This window comes from Heptranchias perlo, chromosome 34 (genome assembly GCF_035084215.1).
Source record: "Heptranchias perlo isolate sHepPer1 chromosome 34, sHepPer1.hap1, whole genome shotgun sequence".
Lineage (NCBI taxonomy): Eukaryota > Metazoa > Chordata > Chondrichthyes > Hexanchiformes > Hexanchidae > Heptranchias > Heptranchias perlo.
The window spans coordinates 2,950,202-2,970,550 of NC_090358.1; the positions used below are offsets into that span (position 1 = coordinate 2,950,202).

General features: G+C 45.6%; 1 protein-coding gene across 2 annotated transcripts in view; it reads right to left on the bottom strand.

Moving 5' to 3' along the window:
* LOC137301706 (novel FERM domain containing protein) overlaps nt 1-19,981 on the bottom strand; it is a 187,086-nt gene extending 167,105 nt beyond the window's left edge. The window contains exon 1 of one of the 2 annotated variants that reach the window (XM_067971285.1): nt 19,661-19,981. In XM_067971285.1, the coding sequence (XP_067827386.1) occupies nt 19,661-19,762 (102 nt within the window). In that variant the 5' untranslated portion in view covers nt 19,763-19,981. The remainder of the gene's footprint in view (nt 1-19,660) is intronic. The other variant, XM_067971284.1, reaches the window with a different exon arrangement.
* Between the last annotated feature and the right edge of the window lie 368 nt (nt 19,982-20,349).

The following is a 20,349-nucleotide window of genomic DNA, read 5'->3' on the forward strand; positions in this document are numbered from 1 at the left end:
CTCCCTCCTCATTTTCTTAAAGACAATTTCAAATTGGCGATCCATTGTCACTGCTTCCTGGCTGAACTTCAGCACAGACTGGGGATGAACCCTGGGAACCCCCTGATCAGCGTGCCTCAGCACCATTCACTCATAACCGGTTTACGCTGGTGGGTTAGAATCCCAGTGCCATTAATTAGGGAGCGCGCACCCATGGGAAGTGGGAAGGGGCCGGGGGAACTGGATTTGCCAATAGGCCAACAATAGACACGTTACCATGTCAACAGCATCCCAAGGCAGACAGCACAGGAAGCGAGCTCTGCCTATAATGGGATAGTAATCACACGATCCTCATTATCAACTGGCATCACGTCTTTGGTCTACTTCACCCTGTCCTTGAAAGTCCTGGAAATCTACTGCATGGGAGGAAACTCCATAAATAAATGCCTGATTCAAGTACAAAATTGCAATAGAATCAGAGAATGATCAAGCACAGAAGGGGATCATTCGGCCCATCGTGCCTGTGCTGGCTCTTTGAAAGAGCTCTCCAATTAGTCCCACCCCTCTGCTTTTCCAATATAGCCCTGCAAATTTTTCCCCTTCAAGTATTTATCCAATTCCCTTTTGAAAGTTATTATTGAATCTGCTTCCACCGCCCTTTCAGGCAGCGCATTCCAGATCAGAACAACTCGCTGCATAAATTTTCTTTCCCTCGTGTCGCCTCTGGTTCTTTTGCCAATTACCTTAAATCTATTCTTTCTGCCACTGGAAATAGTTTCTCCTTATTTACTCTATCAAAACCCTTCATGACTTTGAACACCTCTATCAAATCTCCCCTTAACCTTCTCTGCTCTAAAAGGAGAACAATCCCAACTTCTCCAACCTCTCCATGTAACTGAAGGTCCAGTGTCCCTGGTACCATTCTAGTAAATCACCTCTGCACTCTCTCTAAGGCCTTGACATCCTTCCTAAATTTTGGTGCCCAGAATTGGCCACAATACCCCAATAGGCTACATCTCTGCCCATCCAATCCCACTTCATAGAATTCCAATGGACCAGACTCCTTCCAATTAACTCCCACTACAAAGAATCCCAACAGACCAAAACCCATCCATTCACTCCCGTTGCTTGTAATCCCAATGGATCAGAGGCTTCTCTATTCGCTCCCACTATATAGAATCCCAACTGACCATATCCTTCCCATTCATTCCTACTGCCGTCTCCCAATGCACTAAATACAATCCATTGTAGAATTGTTGATCAAGTCAAAAAGAAATCCTTAATTATCCAGTATTTAATTATCAGCCACATCATAATTAGCACACCTGTCAAATTACACCTGGAGACAGCAGAACATTCCAGGACACACTTTGTGCAAAAAAAAGTTTTTAATTTGTTCAATAACCTTTCTCTTGCTTTTGTTTACGTTGGATTTCTGAATGATATTTATATCTCTCACCTTGTAGAAATCCTGATCCAAGCATAAAATTTCTTGGCAAATGAGTTACACATTTATCACAATAACAAGTACAAAACCCCAATTCCTCAAGTCAGGGATGCTTCATTTCTGCTCTCCCTCACACACCTTCCACACCTTTACACCCTGGAGTTGCTGGTTGTTCACGGCAGACTTGATTTATTGAATGGAAATGTCACATTGGAATTGTGCACCCAAAGGTGAATGAGACAATGCCAACACCTAGCCATTATGTAATCCTGTTCATTGTTTATGTCTATTTAATTGGAAAATAGATGACCCAATGCTTTAAATGCACTAACACGTGAAGTGAATAGTGAGCTAAGCTTCACCCCATTGGAAGTAAAGGAGGATCGCAATTCCGAGCTGTGCTGTTCTCTACGTGATTGTGCCGGATTAATCAACAACAACAATTTGCATTTATATAGCGCCTTTAATGTAGTAAAACGTAGTCCCGAGGCACTGCACAGGAGCGTTTCCGAACAAAATCTGACACCGAGCCACGTAAGGAGCTTGGTCAAAAAGGTAGGTTTAAAGGAACATCTTAAAAGAGGAGCGGCAGGGAGGTTTAGGGAGAGAATTCCAGAGCTTAGGACCTCGCCCCTCCCAACCTCTGTAACCTCCTCCAGCCCTACAACCCTCCGAGATCTCTGCACTCCTCCAATTCTGGCCTCTTGCGCATCCCGGATTTTAGTCGCCCCCGTCATTGGCGACCGTGCCTTCAGTTGACCAGGCCCTAAAGCTCTGGAATTCCCTCCCTAAACCTCTCTGTTTTTCTCTCCTCGGTTAAGATGCTCTTTAAAACCTACCTCTTTGACCAAGGGTTTTGGTCACCTGTCCTGATTATCGCTTTATTTGGCTCGGTGTTGAATTTTGTCTGATAATCGCTCCCGTGAAGCGCCTTGGGAGATTTTACTATGTTAAAGGTGCTATATAAATGCAAGTTGTTGTTGTAAGCTGTTGGTTTCCTTAACAGCATTCGTTGCTGGTCCCTAAAGCCCACAGATATTGTAACAGAGTGCTGTTCAATGAAGGATTCTAACCAAACATTAATCTTTTCTTCTCTTTCAGGCCTTTCTGTTTTTATCTTTAGATTTCCGATATTTGAGGTTTCTCTTTGCCGATGTGGATAACCAGTAGTCTCACCGCAGGCCTGATCTGCATGGACTGAATTGGCTGTTTGTGTTACTGAGTCATCTTTCCCCTGGCGTGCATTCATTATGTAAAAGGTGTCACTGAATCTCAACGCAGGCTTCCCACAACCTGACAACCAGTATCTCTACCGTCAGCTTGCTGAAACTGTGCAGAAATGACTATATAAGTCAGTGAGGATTAATGTAAACAGTGAGAGCGTTGATACCAACATGTTAACTGTGTTACACACCAGCTCGCAAATGCATCAATGCACAAAAAGTCTGACATTTACACAATCTGATTTTTTGTTTAGCATCCATTACCAAGATGAAGTGCTACTGGTCTAAAATAAATACTGGAATAGACCGGGGCCCATGAAGGTAATTCAGCTCTTACCTTTCGAGGGCCCCTTCTGGAGCTGGCCAGAGTGGGCACGGTGCAGGCTCCGACCTAAAACGGCAATCGGGGTACTGTTTACATCACAGGACCCCGATTTCCAGATTGAAAGAGGACTGTCGCCTGAAACAGGCGGACACTTTGGACACCTGGCGGTAGGCCCCCTTTCAACACGCAGCCGGTGTAGGGTTAGCGCCTCCATTCTGAGGCCGTTACCACTCCCCTTAACGCCAGGCGAGGGCAGAGAAAAGCAAACCCAGTACCTCAAGGCGAGGTCTGACCAGAGCACTAAACGGTTTGAGCATGGCTTGCTCTGGACTCTGTTGTGGCATTGTCTTTGTTGGTTGCTACTCTCCATGGGTTTGGACACAGTGTGAATCTGCGATGGGGGAAAACTTGGATAAGGACTGTTTTTGGGCGCGGGTAGTGTGATGCACTATCACCCCGTGCCCAGTGATCCCTGCGCAGGCAGGCAGGAAGTTCAATGCTTTGACATAAGTGGTCAAGGTGAGTGAGGTCAACTGTCAAGTGACGTCTCCTACCAACTGCACCAAGCACTATTCCCCCCATCACCCACATACCAACAAACTCACTCTTTCCATCAGTACTCAACTCTTCCAACCAGATGCTTCCTCTCACCCTTACACATTACCACAACTCACAGGCCACACACACTGGCAGCTGTTCAACCATGACAGGCACATCACCCAGACACACGTCCCGCTTTCTTGCAGGAGAAGGTAGCGTATATCAGGAGGCAGCCAGTGGCAGTGGCATTCAGCCCCTCGAGCCTGTTCCACCATTCAATGAGATTATGGTGGACCTGTGACCTAACTCCATATTCCTGCCTTAGCCCCATATCCCTTAATACCCTTGGCTCACAGAAATCTATCAATCTCAGATTTAACTTTCACAAGTGAGCTAGCACCAACTGCCGTCTGCAGAAGAGTGTTCCAAACATCTCCCACCCTTTGCACGTAGAAGCATTTCCTAACTTCACTCCTGCACGTCCTGGCTCTAAAAGTTAGACTATGTCCCCGCGTCCTAGTGTTCAAGTCTAGGAGACCTTCCAAAAACAGTTACAAATGTCTCAGCAGCCAGAAGCAATAATCCAGCCACTAACCTGTAAATCCTGGATGGTCCCTTTAAATAGTGCTGGTGGGAGGTCCTCCAGGCAATCTAAGACACGTTCAGATGGTTGGGGTTAAGACTGTGCATTGATTTGAGTGTTAGACCCCATTTTGGGACTTATCACTTTAAATCAGCGTTACACACTGATTGAAGCCATTTTCTCCCTACTTTACATGATTCCAGCGTTCGTTATCTGCGCCTGCGCTAACTCCTATACCAAGATGGCGTCCGGCGCACGTCACGCTGGAAACGAGCGTGCGCATCCAAGATGCCATCTTGGATGTCAGAGAGGCCGTATAGCACCGAAACAACGGGCGCTACACAGCACAATTTAGCTCGCTAAAACTTTTAAGACTTCTTTCAACTTCACCCTTAGTTATTTGAACACCATTCATGCAATACTTCAGTCATCCATTTTTTTCTTCCCTTCCTATTTGCTGTACTTTACACTTGTAGACTGGAGAAGCTGGGGTTGTTCTCCTTAGAACAGAGACGATTGTGAGGATATTTAATAGATGTTTTCAAAATCATGAAGGGTCCAGACAGAGTAGATAGAGAGAAACTGTTCCCATTGGTGGAAAGGTCAGGGACCAGAGGACATAGGTTTAAGGTGATTGGCAAAAGAACTAAAGGTGACATGAGGAAAAACGTTTTTTTTTAAAACACAGCGAGTGGTTATGATCAATGCACTGCCTGAGGGGGTGGAGGAGGCAGATTCAATCATGGCCTTCAAAAGGGAACTGGATAAGTCCTTGAATGGAAAAAATTTGCAGGGCTACGGGGAAAGGGTGAAGGAGTGGGACTAACTGGATTATTCTTGCAGAGAGCCGGCGTGGACTCGATGGGCCGAATGGCCACCTTCCGTGCTGTAACCTTTCTATGATGCTATGATTGTATTAAATTTCATCTGCCATTGTTCAGCCCACTTGCATATTTTGTCCAACTTATTGTCTAGTTGCCGAGCTGGGTGGCACTCTCGCCTCGGAGTCAGAAGATTGATGGTTCAAACTCCAGAGACTTGAACACAAAATCTAGGCCGACACACCCAATGCAGTACTGAGGGAGCGCTGCACTGTCAGAGCTGCTGTCTTTCAGACGAGACGTTAAACCGAGGCCCCATCTGCCCTCTCAGGTGGACGTAAAAGATCCCATGGGCTCTATTCAAAGAGCAGGGGCGTCCTGGCCAATATTTATCCCTCAATCAACACCACTAAAAAACAGATTATCTGATCATTGCTATTTGTGGGATCTTGCTGTGCGCAAATTGGCTGCCAAGTTTCCTACATTACAAAAGTACTTCATTGGCTGTATAGCGTTTTGGGACATCCACGAGGTTGTGAAAGGCGCTATAGAAATGCAAGTTCGTTCTTTCTTTGAAACACCATTTCTCAGAAACATCTCAAAGCCCTTCACACAGTGAAATACTTTGCAGTCCAGTGACTGTTGTTCCTTTGGTTTTACATTGATTTATATTTACTTCAAACAGCCTCAAGCCAAAAACACATCTCATAAATTGTTTCTAAAAAAAAAACACAAGAGATTTCTCTGGACACATAGCTTCAGTCTGTTGTTAAGGAGTTTGTTTCTTTTAAACAGAAACCAGCTCGAACAAGCTGTCAAAGTCTTTCTCTCTCTCTCTGCACCAAAAGGGTTAAAGTCCCTGCGAGTTGCCAAAGAAAGGACACAGAGATTTCAGAGAAAGAATGTGTGTAAATCAGCGGCTTATTAGCATTTGGCAAATACTGCGGTCCAGCCAGCATTCAGCATCACTCAGTGCTCAGATCCTTTGCAAATCTTCTCACGGGAGTCTTGCATCAACTGTGTTGTTAACAAGCCAATAAAAAGGATTGTAAACACCTTAACACCCTAGTTCTCATTTTACAGATGCACGGGCGGCGAGGGGGCCACAATGAACAATAGGACTGTCCCCCAATAACCTCACGAGGAAATACCCTCTTGGCTCAAATCTTCACGCAATTGGGTTAGAACTTTGTCACGGCCCGTTTTTCGAATTTCCAGTGTGAGCCTGAACCAGGGGGTCCGGAGGCTCGACAGAAACTGGGCCTCGTTGCAATAATAGTGGCGAGCTTCCAGTGGCCTGTTGCCTGAGGCAGCTCGGCCATTTGCTGTGATCCAACTTGAGCACTCCTGCTCCTCCCGACTCCGCACAGTGCCGGTAGAACTGGGGGAGGGGGGTCCCAGCACAGGCTAAAGCAGTAGTTCTGTCGAGACAAGAGGAGCACTATGTTCTGCTCCGCTCTGCCGAATTTCTTGGAGGTTCCCCCTGTTCAAATCCCTCCACGGCCTCGCCCCTCCCTATCTCTGTAATCTCCTCCAGCCCTACAACCCACCGAGATCTCTGCGCTCCTCCATCTGGCCTCGTGACTCCCCGGTTTCCACTACTCCACCATTGGCGGCCGTGCCTTCAGCTGCCTTGACCCTAAGCTCTGGAATTTCCTCCCTAAACCTGTCTGCCTCTCGCTCCTCCTTTAAGATGTCCTTAAAACCTACCTCCTACCTGTCCTTATATCTCCTTATGTGGCCCGGTGTCAAATTTTGCCCCATTACATTCCGGTGAAGTGCCCTGGGACGTTTTTACCAAGTGAAAGGCACTATATAAATGCAAGTTGTTGTTAGACCTCTCATTTACATTTACAAGGGGCCTAACAGCTATTTAAGGCAGGTCGCGCAGGAAGGCTCCTTCACCAATATGGCACTGCCCATACCCCAGGCACAGATAGGGCGTGGGACATTGTGCTTTGAAATTGGTCCCCATTGCCCCCATTTTATGTCCCGAAAATAGATGCAACGAGGAGCAATTCCCCCCCCCCCATATAGTACTGTAATGAGTTTTGATTTCCCTTCATCACCTGCTCCCTCTCCCCACCAGTATTGTTGCAGGGGGGGGCGGGGGAGATTTGTTGTTACATTTAGTTTGTGAGATTTCCTACTTTTTAAAAAAAAAATGTAACTAGCAGAGTGAAGATAAAACATGCCGTATCCATGCTACCTGCACCATGCGTTGTCACAGTAAGGTGAACCAGAGGAATTATGGAATCACAGAAAGTTTACAGCACGGAAGGAGGCCATTCGGCCCATCGAGTCCACGCCGGCTCTATGGAAGAGCAATCCAGTTAGTCCCCGCTCCCCCGCCCTTTCCCCGTAGCCTTGCAAATTTTTTCTTTTCGAGTACTTATTTAGATCCCTTTCGGAGGCTGTGATTGAATCTGCCACAACTGGAGTATTGTGTCCAATTCTGGGCACCGCACTTCAGAAAAGATGTGAAGGCCTTGGAGAGGGCGCAGAAGAGATTTACTAGAATGAGAACAGAAAGCATTTGTCTCTGACACATTTTTAATCCTTAATAGCCGAGCTGCCTGGTAAGTGCTAGTCATTGGCTATCAAGCACTTTGGGACGTCCTGTGGTCATGAAAGGCACTACATAAATGAAAGATCTTTCTTTTATTGTTGAACATCTTGAAATAGGTGGTGGCTCACTACTTAAGATGCCATTACGTTCGACCAGCTGATTAGCACAATATTTTTGGTGACCTATATATTCATGAACAAACCCGGAGATCCAGATGGCTCGAGACTGGGCATTAACAACAAAGCACAAAGGACAAAACTTTGTATCGTTCTGGCCAGCATCCTGCAAGATTTGCCCTTATCTTCTGATATCGAGTTTGCTCTCTGCAGAACCTCAAGTTCTGTTGATTTAAATTCTGCACTAGTGAATGACTGCACCTTTTTAAAGCTGTTTACTGCTCCGATTTCTTTCTTGAGTTGTGCTATTAAGTCGAAGGGGAGGGCTGCAATCTAACGCCTCGGATGGAACCAGTGATCGCAGTAAAACACTGACTGGGAGAGAAACAGCTGTGGGGAAAGCTATTAGAGGACGGACAATGACTGAGTGAAATCATAAGCTCGGGGAGGGAGAGGGGGGCAAGTGCGCGGGGGAGGGGAACGACAGATTAATCAGACAAAAGGTTTTCCAATCCGATGCTCGTTATATTGTGTTGGATCGACACGAGGGATTAGGACACAAAATGGTTTTTTCAAAATTTGAAATTAAAAAGGAGCTTTTGGGGAATATCTGTGACATCTTGTGTGATATTTTTAGTCTTGAATTTTAACTGCTTTCCTTGAGGGCTGCTTTTGTGCTTTGTCGGGAGGAGGGGGGAAAGTGGGGAGGAAGAGTTAATAATGGGAGCAAGACTTGCGAGTAACCTTGACCTCGAAACGATCTGGCTCACACAGAGGAAGCACAAAGCCCAGATTCTGGGAGTAGCAGAGTTCGACTTGGCTTGGAAAAAAAAAATAAACCCTTTCACAAAAAAAAAATCCTCACCAAGAATTTTCTGGAAAAGATTCAAAATGCAAACTGGAACAACACAAATTGAAAAGCAATCGTGGATCTGCGGAAATTATTTCCAACTAAATTTAATTACCCGTTTCGGTTCTTCACTCCCCCGTGGCTTCTCCCCTTCCCTCCTGGTGACACTGGCTCTCAGTGGATTCTGGTTCCACGGCTGCCCCTTCAGCATCTCACCCCGAGTGGCCATTTGTTATGCAAACCCAGGCAGTGAACGTTGACATGTTATTCACCAATGGGAAGCCCAACCCTATTCTCAACCAATGTCACATTTTCTAGAGGAGTCTGGATAGTGATCTGCCCAACAACAACTTGCATTTATGCAGCGTCTTTAATGTAGCAAAACAGACCAAGGGGCTTCACAGGAGCGATTATCAGTCAAAATTTGACACCGAGCCACATAAAGAGATATTAACCTCTTTGGTCAAGGAGGTAGATTTTTTTAAGGAGTGTTTTAAGGGAGGAGAGAGAGAGGCAGAGAGGTTTAGGGAGGGAAATCCAGAGTTTAGGGCCTAGGCAGCTGAAGGCACGGCCGCCGATGGTGGAGCGATGAAAAATCGGGGGATGCGCAAGAGGCCAGAATTGGAGAGTTGTAGGGCTGGAGGAAGTTACAGAGATAGGGAGGGGCGAGGCCATGGAGGGATTTGAACACAAGGATGAGAATTTTTAAAATCGAGGCATTGGTGGACCGGGAGCCAATGTAGGTCAGCAAGCACAGGGGGTAATGGCTGAACGGGACTTGGTGCGAGTTAGGATACGGGCAGCAGAGGTTTGGATGAGCTGAAGTTTATGGAGGGTGGAAGGTGAGAGGCCGGCCAGGACAACATTGGAATAATGGAGTCTGGATGTTACAAAGGCACGGAGGAGGGTTTGAGCAACGGGTGTAACTTTATCTGTGTGTGAAGGAAAGTACAAGTTATTCCTTCCTCCCTTTTCTCTAGCTGTAGGCTATTGACCTGCTCCCAGGCCTCTGGCTCTCCAGAACGGGCTTCACTCAATGATATCCATAGTTAACAGGAACTCAGCTACAGTGGGAGAAGCACAGGTTTAACCCCAAATTCCAGCACACGGCCCCATCCCAACAAACATACCTGAAACCAAACCTCTTTCCATCCTGTGCCATGGACAATTCCAGGGATTCACCACGTGGAGGAAATTGGGATAGTAGCAATAATATGAACCCAGGCTGCAAAACCCCTAAAGACACAGGTTATAGCCTGGATATCACTGCTGACAATATTAGTGGGCTGTTACAAATTCACGGACCCTCAGTATATATTCCATCGGGCTCAATGTAAGCGGACCTCGCGTCCTTATGATCTGGAGATCCCTTTTACTGCCCAGCATCTGATTAGATGATAGCATGACCCAGGAATCATGGCAACAGAGCCCTTGTTACGTTTACTGGATCTCATACATACGGCCTGTGCAACCTCCTTCCTTTATGGGAGGCAGAGTGAAAAGCAATCTAGTGAGATGAGGCCGTCAGTAAACCAACAAACTGGTTTATTTCACACGCAATATGTGAATGAACGGAATGCGTGAATGAACAGAATATGGTTCTCACAGTGCGATTCATATTAACAATAACACGCACCTAACCCTGACCCTAGTACAGATCTGGCAGAACAGTTCCATGTTCCTTCCCACAAACGGGACATACAAGGTGCTTCAGAGCTTAAGGCTAGTCTTTGGAATTTCTTTACTCTTTTCCACTTTAAATATTTTTAATTTCCAAGTTTCAGACTATTCTCCTAAGTGAGCCCTCACTCCATGACTGTTTCCACTTGCCCATTTATCCAGGTAAATGTCTAACATGCACAGGGAACAGAGAGAGAACCTCCACAGTAAATTTCAGCTACATGTTTGATCACATCCTCTCACGTGATATATCAAGTCTTCAGAAAGCAGCAGAATATCGGCTTGTCTCCCCTTGAGTATAGAAGATTAAGGGGTGAACTAATTAAGGTTGGTTAAAATGATCAAAAGTTTTGATAGGGTGAATGGACAGAAACTATTTCCTCTGGTGGGTGAGCCCAGAACAAGGGGGCATAACCTTAAAATTGGAGCCAGGCCGTTCAGGGGTGATGTCAGGAAGCACTTCTTCACACAAAGGGGAGTGGAAATCTGGAACTCTCTCCCCCATAAAAGCTGTTGAGGCTGGGGGTCAACTGAAAATTTCAAAACTGAGATTAATAAAGTTTTGATAGGCAAGGGTATTAAGGGTTACGGAACCAAGGCAAGTATATGGAGTTAAGATACAGATCAGCCGTGATCTAACTGAATGGTGGAACAGGCTTGAGGGGCTGAATGGCCTCCTCCTGTTCCTATGTTCCTTGAATAAGGCTACACTAGACCTTGCCTTAGGCTTTAACTGTCAATCAAACACACTAAACAGTAAAAAAAAACAAGCAAATAGTAATGGTAAGACAGCCTGTAGTTAAGTTTAGCTAGTTCCTCATGCTGTGGAAAATAATAAACAGATCATGACAGGCCGTGACAAACTATGATCGAAGTGACATCCTTACGATGCAGATCTTCTCCTTTTCCCACCATCCGATGAAACTATCTGGCCTCTCTTCAGAGGCTGCAGACAGACTCTCTGATTTGAAATAGATAGGCTTATATTTACCTTCAAACAAGTGGCCGAGACCCAGCCAATTTAAATAACTGGCTGACCAATTCAGGAAGAGCTGCCAATCAAAAATATATTTGGGGAAAAAAAAAACCACATAAGGTGTTTGTGTTTGAGCTGAATGGTTTGATTCCCCCCTCAAGCACCTGTCTGAAAATAACTACTGATTCGGGAACAATTGTACTAACATGAGTTGTGGTGAAAATGGTTTTCCCGTTATGTGCTGTGACAGAATTAACGAAACGCACACTGAGCTAAATCTTACACATTCATTTTTGTCACAATCATGGAATCTTACAGCACAGAAGGAGGCCGTTTGGCCCATCGTGCCAGTGCCGGCTCTTTGAAAGGGCTATCCGATTAGTCCCACTCCACCTTCATCTTGCAATCTGCTCTGCCAGGTAACTGCCCATGTGACAAAGTTGAAAATTACCCCCACTGTTTCCAGTGGTTGAAGGGGTACAAAACGAGGGGACACAGATAGAAGATTAAATGTAAGGGATTTAGGACAGAGAGCAGGAGAAACACGTGGGATTGTGAAGCTGTGGACTGCGCTCCCGGAGTTAGTGATAAAAGCAGAGACCATGTCAACATTTAACAATGGGTTGGATAGGTGGTTGAAGGAAAGTGTTGGGGGGATGGTGAAGAGACATGGGGACAGTGTAGGCACATGGAATTAGGATGCTGCTCACGTGAAGGATAAACACCAACATGGACTGGTTGGGCCGAATGGCCTAATTCCATGTTGTAATTTTTATGTAATTTCCAACCAGGATTCTCAACAGATTCGCAGCATCAATAATTCGATTTATTGCTGTCGTAAAATATGTGTAGAGAGTCCCATCTTTATCTTGAGCTACATCAAGGGGTATCTGTCAAACAGTCCGCTCCCCTAAATCTATTAAAGAGCCAATCCGATTCTACAGATCATTCTCCTGTTAGATCACAAAGAGGATTAAGCCTGAAATCTAAAAGTCCCACAAGCAGTGATATGTAAAGTTACAGCGAGTGAGTGAAAGGTTAGCCAGGAACTAGGTGTGGAAAAATATTATACCCCACATGAAATGTGTCACAATAAATGACGGATGAATCCAATTTAATTGGAGCTGAATCAGGAAGGAGGAAATACTCCCTTCCAGTAGCACCTTTGCAGGATGCCCTTACACAAACCCTACTCATTCTTGTCTGTCAGTTCACATATCACAACAGCCCATTCATTCTTCTGGTCACAGATTCCAAATCATTCCCATCTGTCTATCGGAAGCCACAGTTCTGCTCTCCATATTATAGGAAGGGTATAGAGGCATTGGAGAGGGTGCAAAAAAGATTCACAAGGATTATACCAGAACTGAGAGCTTATACCTATCAGTAAAGATTAAACAGGCTGGGGCTCTTTTCTCTAGAAAAGAGAAGGCTGAGGGGTGACCTGATAGAGGCCTTTAAGATAATGATAGGGTTGACGTAGAGAAAATGTTTCCACTTGTGAGGGAGTCCAAAAATAGAGGTCATAAATATAAAATAGTTGCTAATAAATCCAATAGAGAATTCAGGTGAAGTTTCTTTACCCAGACAGTGGAACATGCTACCACAAGGAGTAGTACAGGCAATTAGCATAGATGCATTTAAGGGGAAGCTAGATAAGAGGGAAAAAAGAATAGAAGGATATGCTGATAGGGTTAGATGAAGTGGGGAGGGAGGAGGCTCGTATGGAGCATAAATGCCAGCATAGACCTGTTGGGCCGAATGGCCTATTTCTGTGCTGTAGACTCGAAGTAACACTGTAAAAGGAGCGAGGACCCACCATTCACAAATTAACCCTGTATTTTGCCTAGACAGTGTGGCCGTCCTGTGCTGAAAGGAAGAAAATGAACATACTCGGGGTTGGCAGAATTGGCGGCCTATATGAGCTGTCACATCTTTCACATGATGCCTTTTCTTGGATCCACTTTGGATCCAGGAAAAACAAATCGGAATATTTTCTTAAATCTAGGAACTGTGGAGGAGCAGAGATTTGGGTGCCCAGGTACACAAATCACTAAAAGCTAGTGCACAGGTACAAAAAGTAATCAAAAAGGCTAATGGAATATTGGCCTTTATCCCAAGGGGGCCAGAATACAAAGTGAGGAATTGATGCTTCATTTGTACAGAGCCTTAGGGTCAGACTCCATCTGGAGACTGCATTCAGTTTTGGGCACAAGTCAGGAAGGTTATATTGGCCTTGGAGGGGGTACAGTGCAGATTCACCAGAATGACTGCTGGGCTAAAAAGGGTTAAATCACAAAGACAAGTTGCATAAACTTGGCTAGTGTTCCCTTGAGTTTAGAAGGTAGAGAGGTAATCTAACTGATGTGTTTAAAATGATAAAGGGATTCGATAGGGTAGATGGAGAGAAATTATTACCTCTGGTGGAGGAATCGAAAACAAGGGGGCATAACCTTAAAATTAGAGCCAGGCCATTTGGGAGTGAAGTCAGGAAACATTTTTTCCACAAAGGATAGTGGAAATTTGGAACTCTCTTCCCCAAAAGGCTGGGGTGCAATTGAAATTTTAAAGACGGAGATTGGCAGATTTTTATTGGGTGAGGGTACCAAGGGATATAGATCAAAGGTGGGTAAGTGGAGTCGAGGCACAGATCAGCCATGATCTAATAGACTGGTGGAAGAGGCTATAGGGGCTGAATGGCCTCCTCCTGTTCCTATTTTGTCAATTATAATGAAATTATATAACCGAGAGCTGCTGTGGGCACAAGAACGAAGGGGCATTGATACAAGATTAAATGTAAGAGATTTAGAACAGAGAGCAGGGGAAACCTCGTCACGCAGAGCTGTGAGGTCATGGAATTTATTGCCAGGGTTAGTGGTTGTGGCAGAAACTATGTCAACATTCAAGAAAGATTGGATAGGTGGGCGAAGGAATAGAAGTTGAAGGAATATGGGGGCAGGCTGGGTAAATGTGATTAGAACTATTTGCTCGCGTTGTGGGCAAACACTGACACGGACTGGTTGGGCCAAATGGCCTGTTTCCGTTTTATAACTTCTAAGCATTTCACTGTAGAACCTCCAATGAACCCTACGCACTGATCACAATTTGAAAGTTGGGCTGCATTTATACATTGCCGACTGGTGAGAGATGAGTAGCGACAGTATCAGCTCCTGCCAGGCAGTACTATGCTTATACCGACCGCCCGGCTCCCAATCAGGTGCTAGTGGTGGGGAAAGAGCTCGGAGCTAGCCGGTTTCTCGGCATGCTCCCGGTCGTTACATTTTAAACGTATTGAAAGCGAGGACAAAACTGCAAGCTCTCTCAAAAACATCAGCTGTGGCTCAGTGGGCAGCACTCTCGGCTTGGAGTCAGAAGGTCATGGGTTCAAATCCCACTCCAGAGACTTGAGCACAAAATCCAAGCTGACACTCCCAGTACAGTACTGAGGGAGTGCTGCACTGTCAGAGGTGCTGGCATAGGAACACGAGTAGGCCATTTAGCCTCCATTCAATGAGTTCATGGCTGATCTGTGATCTAACTCCTTAGCCCCATATCCCTTAATACCTTTGGTTAACATAAAATCTATCAATCTCAGATTTAAAATTAACAATTGAGCTAGCATTAACTGCTGTTTGCAGAAGAGAGTTCCAAACTTCTACCACCCTTTGTGTGTAGAAGTGTTTCCTAACTTCACTTCTGAAAGGCCTGGCTCTAATTTTTAGGCAATGTCCCCTAGTCCTAGATTCCCCAACCTAGTCTTTCGGATGGGATGTTAAACCGAGGCCCTGTCTGCTCGCTCAGGTGGACGTAAAAGATCTGATGATACTATTTTAAAGAAGAGCAGGGGAGTTCTCCCAGGTGTCCTGGCCAATATTTATCCCTCAATCAACATCACTAAAACAGATTATCTGGACATCACATTGCTGTTTGTGGGATCTTGCTGTGTGCAAATTGGCTGCCGTGTCTCCTACATTACAACAGTGACTACACGTCAAAAAGTACTTAATTGGCTGTAGAACGCTTTGGGACATCCTAAGGTCATGAAAGGCGCTATATAAATGCAAGTCTTTCTTTTTAAAACAACTCTGAGTATGTTTATAAAGTGGGAGTTGAAGGGACTCCTGAGTACACTTTGACACAACACTGGAGTTATATTCCGTGTAGTATTGTAGCCATATGGTGTGAGGTAGCCTCCAACAGGGAGTCCGATAGCACTCCCTCTGCAGTCAGGTCAGGCCCTGACTGGAGTTATACTGACAGTAACAGTCCACTTTCGAACACGGCTGCATGAGTCACATCCAAAGACATAACGAAAGAGTCACCATTATCAATGGCATCATTAGGATTTCAGCAAAGTGTAATAGAAGGCATCTGAAATTTTCACACTGTGCCCTCTTCAACTATGAAAAATACTCAGCAGTAACACTTATAGATCTTGTCCTTCCAAACTTGGGCTGTGTCCTGACAACAACAACTTACATTTATATGGTGCCTTTAAGGTAGTAAAATCGTCTCAAGGCACTTCACAGCTGCGTTATCAGATAGAATTTGACACAGGAACATAGAAACAGGAGGAGGCCATTCAGCCCCTCGAGCCTGTTCCTCCATTCAATGAGATCATGGCTGATCTGTGATCTAACTCCATATACCCACCTTAACCAATGGTGTTAAGGGATATGGGGCTAACAAAAATCTATCAATTTGACAGCCACGTAATGAGATGTTTGGACTGGTGAGTAAAAGCTTGGTCAAAGAGGTAGGTTTTAAGGAGGAGAGTCTTAAAGGAGGAGAGTCAGGTAGCGAGGCGGAGACAGAATATTTTGAGTTGTACTGGCACAGAAATGAAGCATATTACCTTAGCCGTGATTCTTCCCAAAGTGTGTTCGCACCGATGAGTTAATGAGCCCGGCGACAACACAGGAAACCTCTCTACTTGTGTACCTGCCCTTGAAGTCCATTTCTGTACAGAGCGTAGCAAATAACCTTGAGAAATACTCCCTAACATGTCAATATAAATGATGCGTAAAACCCTTAACAACTGCACCATCTAATTGTTTTGGATAAAGTCCCCAAAACAATAGCGATCATGATAGAAAACTGAACAAGAGGTTCTTCAGAAAGCTGCCCCATGTGGATTAATAAATCTCCATCGCTGGGGTGGGGGAAATGACAAGATTCATTTTGCAATTCTGTTATTATTGGTTTTTGAAAACTGGTATGATTGGGATTTTAATTATGCAGTGGCAATTTCAGCCCCTTCCAGTTACTTGGAATTAATTAGTATCTGTCCTTCAAAAACCTTAATGAGTCCACCAGCTACTTAACTTATTGAGGAAATAAAACAAGAAAAAATTACCTAGTATGGGTTGGCGACATTCCTTTAAAAAGGGATTGGAAAAGTTCCTGAAGGAGGAAGGGCGTATCAGTGGGGGAGGGGATATTAGTTAAGTTCACATAGTGATGATTCACACGAGTGGTTCACTAGATCAGTGTGCGAGGTTACACTGTCCAGTGAACAAGACGAGCACTGATGTGCCTAATATTCTTTTCGCACCTTTTCCCCACCACCCCCCATCTGTAACAACAACTTGCATTTATATAGCACCTTTAACATCGTAAAACGTCTCACGGCACTACACAGGAGTGATTATCAGACAAACATTAACACCAAGCCACATAAAGAGATATTAGGACAGGTGAAGAGGTAGGTTTTAAGGAGCGTCTTAAAGGAGGAGAGAGAGCTAGACAGGCGGAGGGGTTTAGGGAGGGAATTCCAGAGCTTGGGGCCCAGACAGCTGAAGGCACGGCCGCCAATGGTGGAGGATGAGAATTTTAAGTTCGAGGTGTTGCCGGACCAGGAGACGATGTAGGTCAGCGAGCACAGGGGGTGACAGGGTGAACAGGACTTGGTGCGAGTTAGTAACAGACGGCTTGTCCTTGTGACTTCAACAGCTTTAGGCCTGGCAAACGTCTTGATGACAACACCACTTTCCCCAAACTCCGATTTCCTCCCAGGAGCAAACGTTCTCTCGTGTTAGTGGTCATTCTTCCCGTGTCAGGTACGATATTGAGTGTCGGCAGACTGTTCAATGGCGAGGAGCCATCGCGGCTGAACCAGTTCCTTTCCTCGCACGGCCCAGATGCACGAGCGGTTTTCAGCAGGGGGCCGGTGGCTGGACACCTAGAGCAGAATTTGGAATAAAACCCTGGGGCCAAATGTCACACCGGTCCTGTGATCAGAGATATATCCTTCAAATTAGAGCCAGGCCGGGTGATGTGAGGAAGCACTTCTTCACACAAAGGGGAGTGGAAATCTGGAACTCTCTCCCACAAAAAGCTGCTGAGACCGGGGGGGGGGGTCAATTGAAAATGTAAAAACTGAGATTGATAGATTTTTGTTGGGTAAGGGTATTAAGGGTTACGGAACCAAGGCGATTAAATGGAGTTAAGACACAGATCAGCCATGATCTAACTGAATGCTGGAACAGGCTCAATGGTGGAATGGCCTACTCCTGTTCCTAGATCTCAGCACAGCCTGGAGGCTGAATTAGAGACATTCCCAGTCCAAATGGGCTGAGTTCCATTCTTGGCGGTGCACCTACAAAGTGAGCCATCATGAGCTCACACTACAGCATGACTTTTGTGACGGAGACTGCAGCATGGATTAATAACGCACATGCTCAGCAGCTTCACACAGAAACACGTCAACACAATAGCAGCAAAGGTGACATTCTTCTGGGTTGCTCGCAGATGTCCTTTGCTGGCTTCTTTCTCCAAATTACATGCGGTTGCTGTCCTTTTTAAAGGGCTGTTCTCATTGTAACAGAGAAACCCTAGAATTATCCGGTCCAAAAACTCTCCTCAGAGGGCACGGCGTGTTGCCCGCTGGAGTGGATTCACTTCTCTGTAACCTCCTCCAGATTTTAAAATTCTCATCCTTGTGTTCAAATCCCTCCATGGCCTCGCCCCTCCCTATCTCTGTAACCTCCTCCAGCCCTACAACCCTCTGAGATCTCTGCGCTCCTCCAATTCTGGCCTCTTGCGCAGCCCCGATTTTAATCGCTCCACCATTGGCGGCCGTGCCTTCAGCTGCCTCGGCCCTAAGCTCTGGAATTCCCTCCCTGAACCTCTCCGCCTCTCTCTCCTCCTTTAAGATGCTCCTTAAAACCTACCTCTTTGACCAAGCTTTTGGTCACCTGTCCTAATATCTCCTTATGTGGCTCGATGTCAGATATTGTCTGATAATCGCTCCTGTGAAGGGGCTTGGGATGTTTTACTACATTTAAAGGCGCTATATAAATGCACATTGTTGTTGTTGTTTTTGATTTACAATGCCACAAACTCGATCTGCTGCAGCGCCAACTTTTACACTGCAGCGTTTCACTTGGTTTTTACTCAAGGCGTTTATCGTTTACAGCAAGGGGATACGATCAGCGGCACGGCCATGTGTCACCACCACAGGGATCTTACTACATCCCTCGTAAAACATTACGTAAGACGCTTTACCCGGCAACAATGCTCCTTTAATGCAGAAAGATCCGGGTTCTTACTTGACCGAGCTTCTGCCAACAGCAGGTCCATGTGTGGCGACCCTTCACACCGAGGATAAAATTTATTTCACCAAAATAATTTCCATTAAGGTAGTTCATGCATGCTCATTCGAGAGACTGCCAACATCCATCTGCTTGTTTTTGGAAGGGGAGGAGGAGATGGAAAGGGTGTTGATGGACAATCATCGTAGTAGTAACATAAAGACACTGGGTATTCCAGCATTAAATAGTGGTGCAAGGAAGTGTCTTAAATTAGCCTGTACAAGAGGCACCCATTCAGAAAGAAATACATCCTTTTTTGCCCCTTTATAGGATTGGAATCACCATACTTGTAAAACCCAGATTTCTTACTCATCTTGGCTTGATTTGCTTCTCGTCACCAGCCAGTCCTCCAGGAGTTGTCACTGTTTGGACCATCCCTCCATTCCCTAGTACTGAGATACAAACCCCCCCATCCCATATATATATATATATATATATAGCATGATTACCGACAGCAAGACGAGGAATAAAGGGAGCCTTAGTATTGACTGACCATTGCTACGAGAGAGGCATTTTACACAGATGGTAATATAAGTGACGCCCCCCTCCCCCAAACTCGGGTGTTCTGCACTAAAGCAAAATAACCCCACTTCGCTCAACCTTCATTACGACAACCATTAGAAGGATGGTGTGGGGACCAACATTCGATCAAAAAAAAGTTAAGCACATTTCTGCTAAATACAATCAGGCTTTGAGATGACCGTGATCTCACTCAGTTAATAGGTGAGCCCTTGACAGAGCAGGCAAGACAGCTGTTCTATGGTGTACACACAATAACTGAGATATATATATATATATATAAAACACACACACATACACCAGCAAAATATACATGCAGTTACAAAAGGCGCAAAGTGTTTCACAGACACACCCGGTTCGCATCTTGCAAATTAAATCAAAAGCTACTGCCCGTGTCCGTGTCCCCATCACAGACACACATCTCCCAGGATGGAACTAACCTGGATCGTGCAGAGATACTCGGAATCGTCCAGCAGCCTGACGGTGCAATCGAGCTCCCGGTCCAGGTTCCTGGTGCTGCCGCTCCTCAACCTGCTCAGCATCTTTCACTGGTTTTTATGGTATCGAGAAACAAAACGAAAAGGAGCGAATTGTTATTTTTCGAGGTTTTTTAATTTTAATTGTTTTTTTATTTATTTTATTGCCTCCTCCCGCAGGTTTCAGCCCCTTGTTCCCGCTGGGATGGGCTCCCTGTGGCCGAGCCCGCTCCTCATTGCCCCCCTTTTCCTGCAGCTGCTGCGGGGGCTTTTAATAAACATCAAAGTAGCGGCGACCCAAAAAAAAAAGTATCCGATCAGGGAGGGTGGGTGGGCGGGGCCTCGGCCGCCGTGACCGACAGCCCGCTCCACCAATCACCGCGCAACCTCCCGTGACTGGCGTCGGCTCTCACCAATCCCGAGCTAGAAGGAGGAGGAGGGCGGGTCCAAAGGATCGGAGGATGAGCCAATAGCAGGCGAGGGGGGCGGGTGCTGGGTGGTTTCCCCGCGGATAACCTGGCCGGGGAAGGGAGTCTCTCCAGTGGGGTGAATGGAGAGGGTCGCAGCCTGAATTATGGAGAGAAACTTCTGCAATTCGTGCGGGGAAATCTCTTCTTTTTTTTAATTGCATCAAATAAATAATGACTGATTTG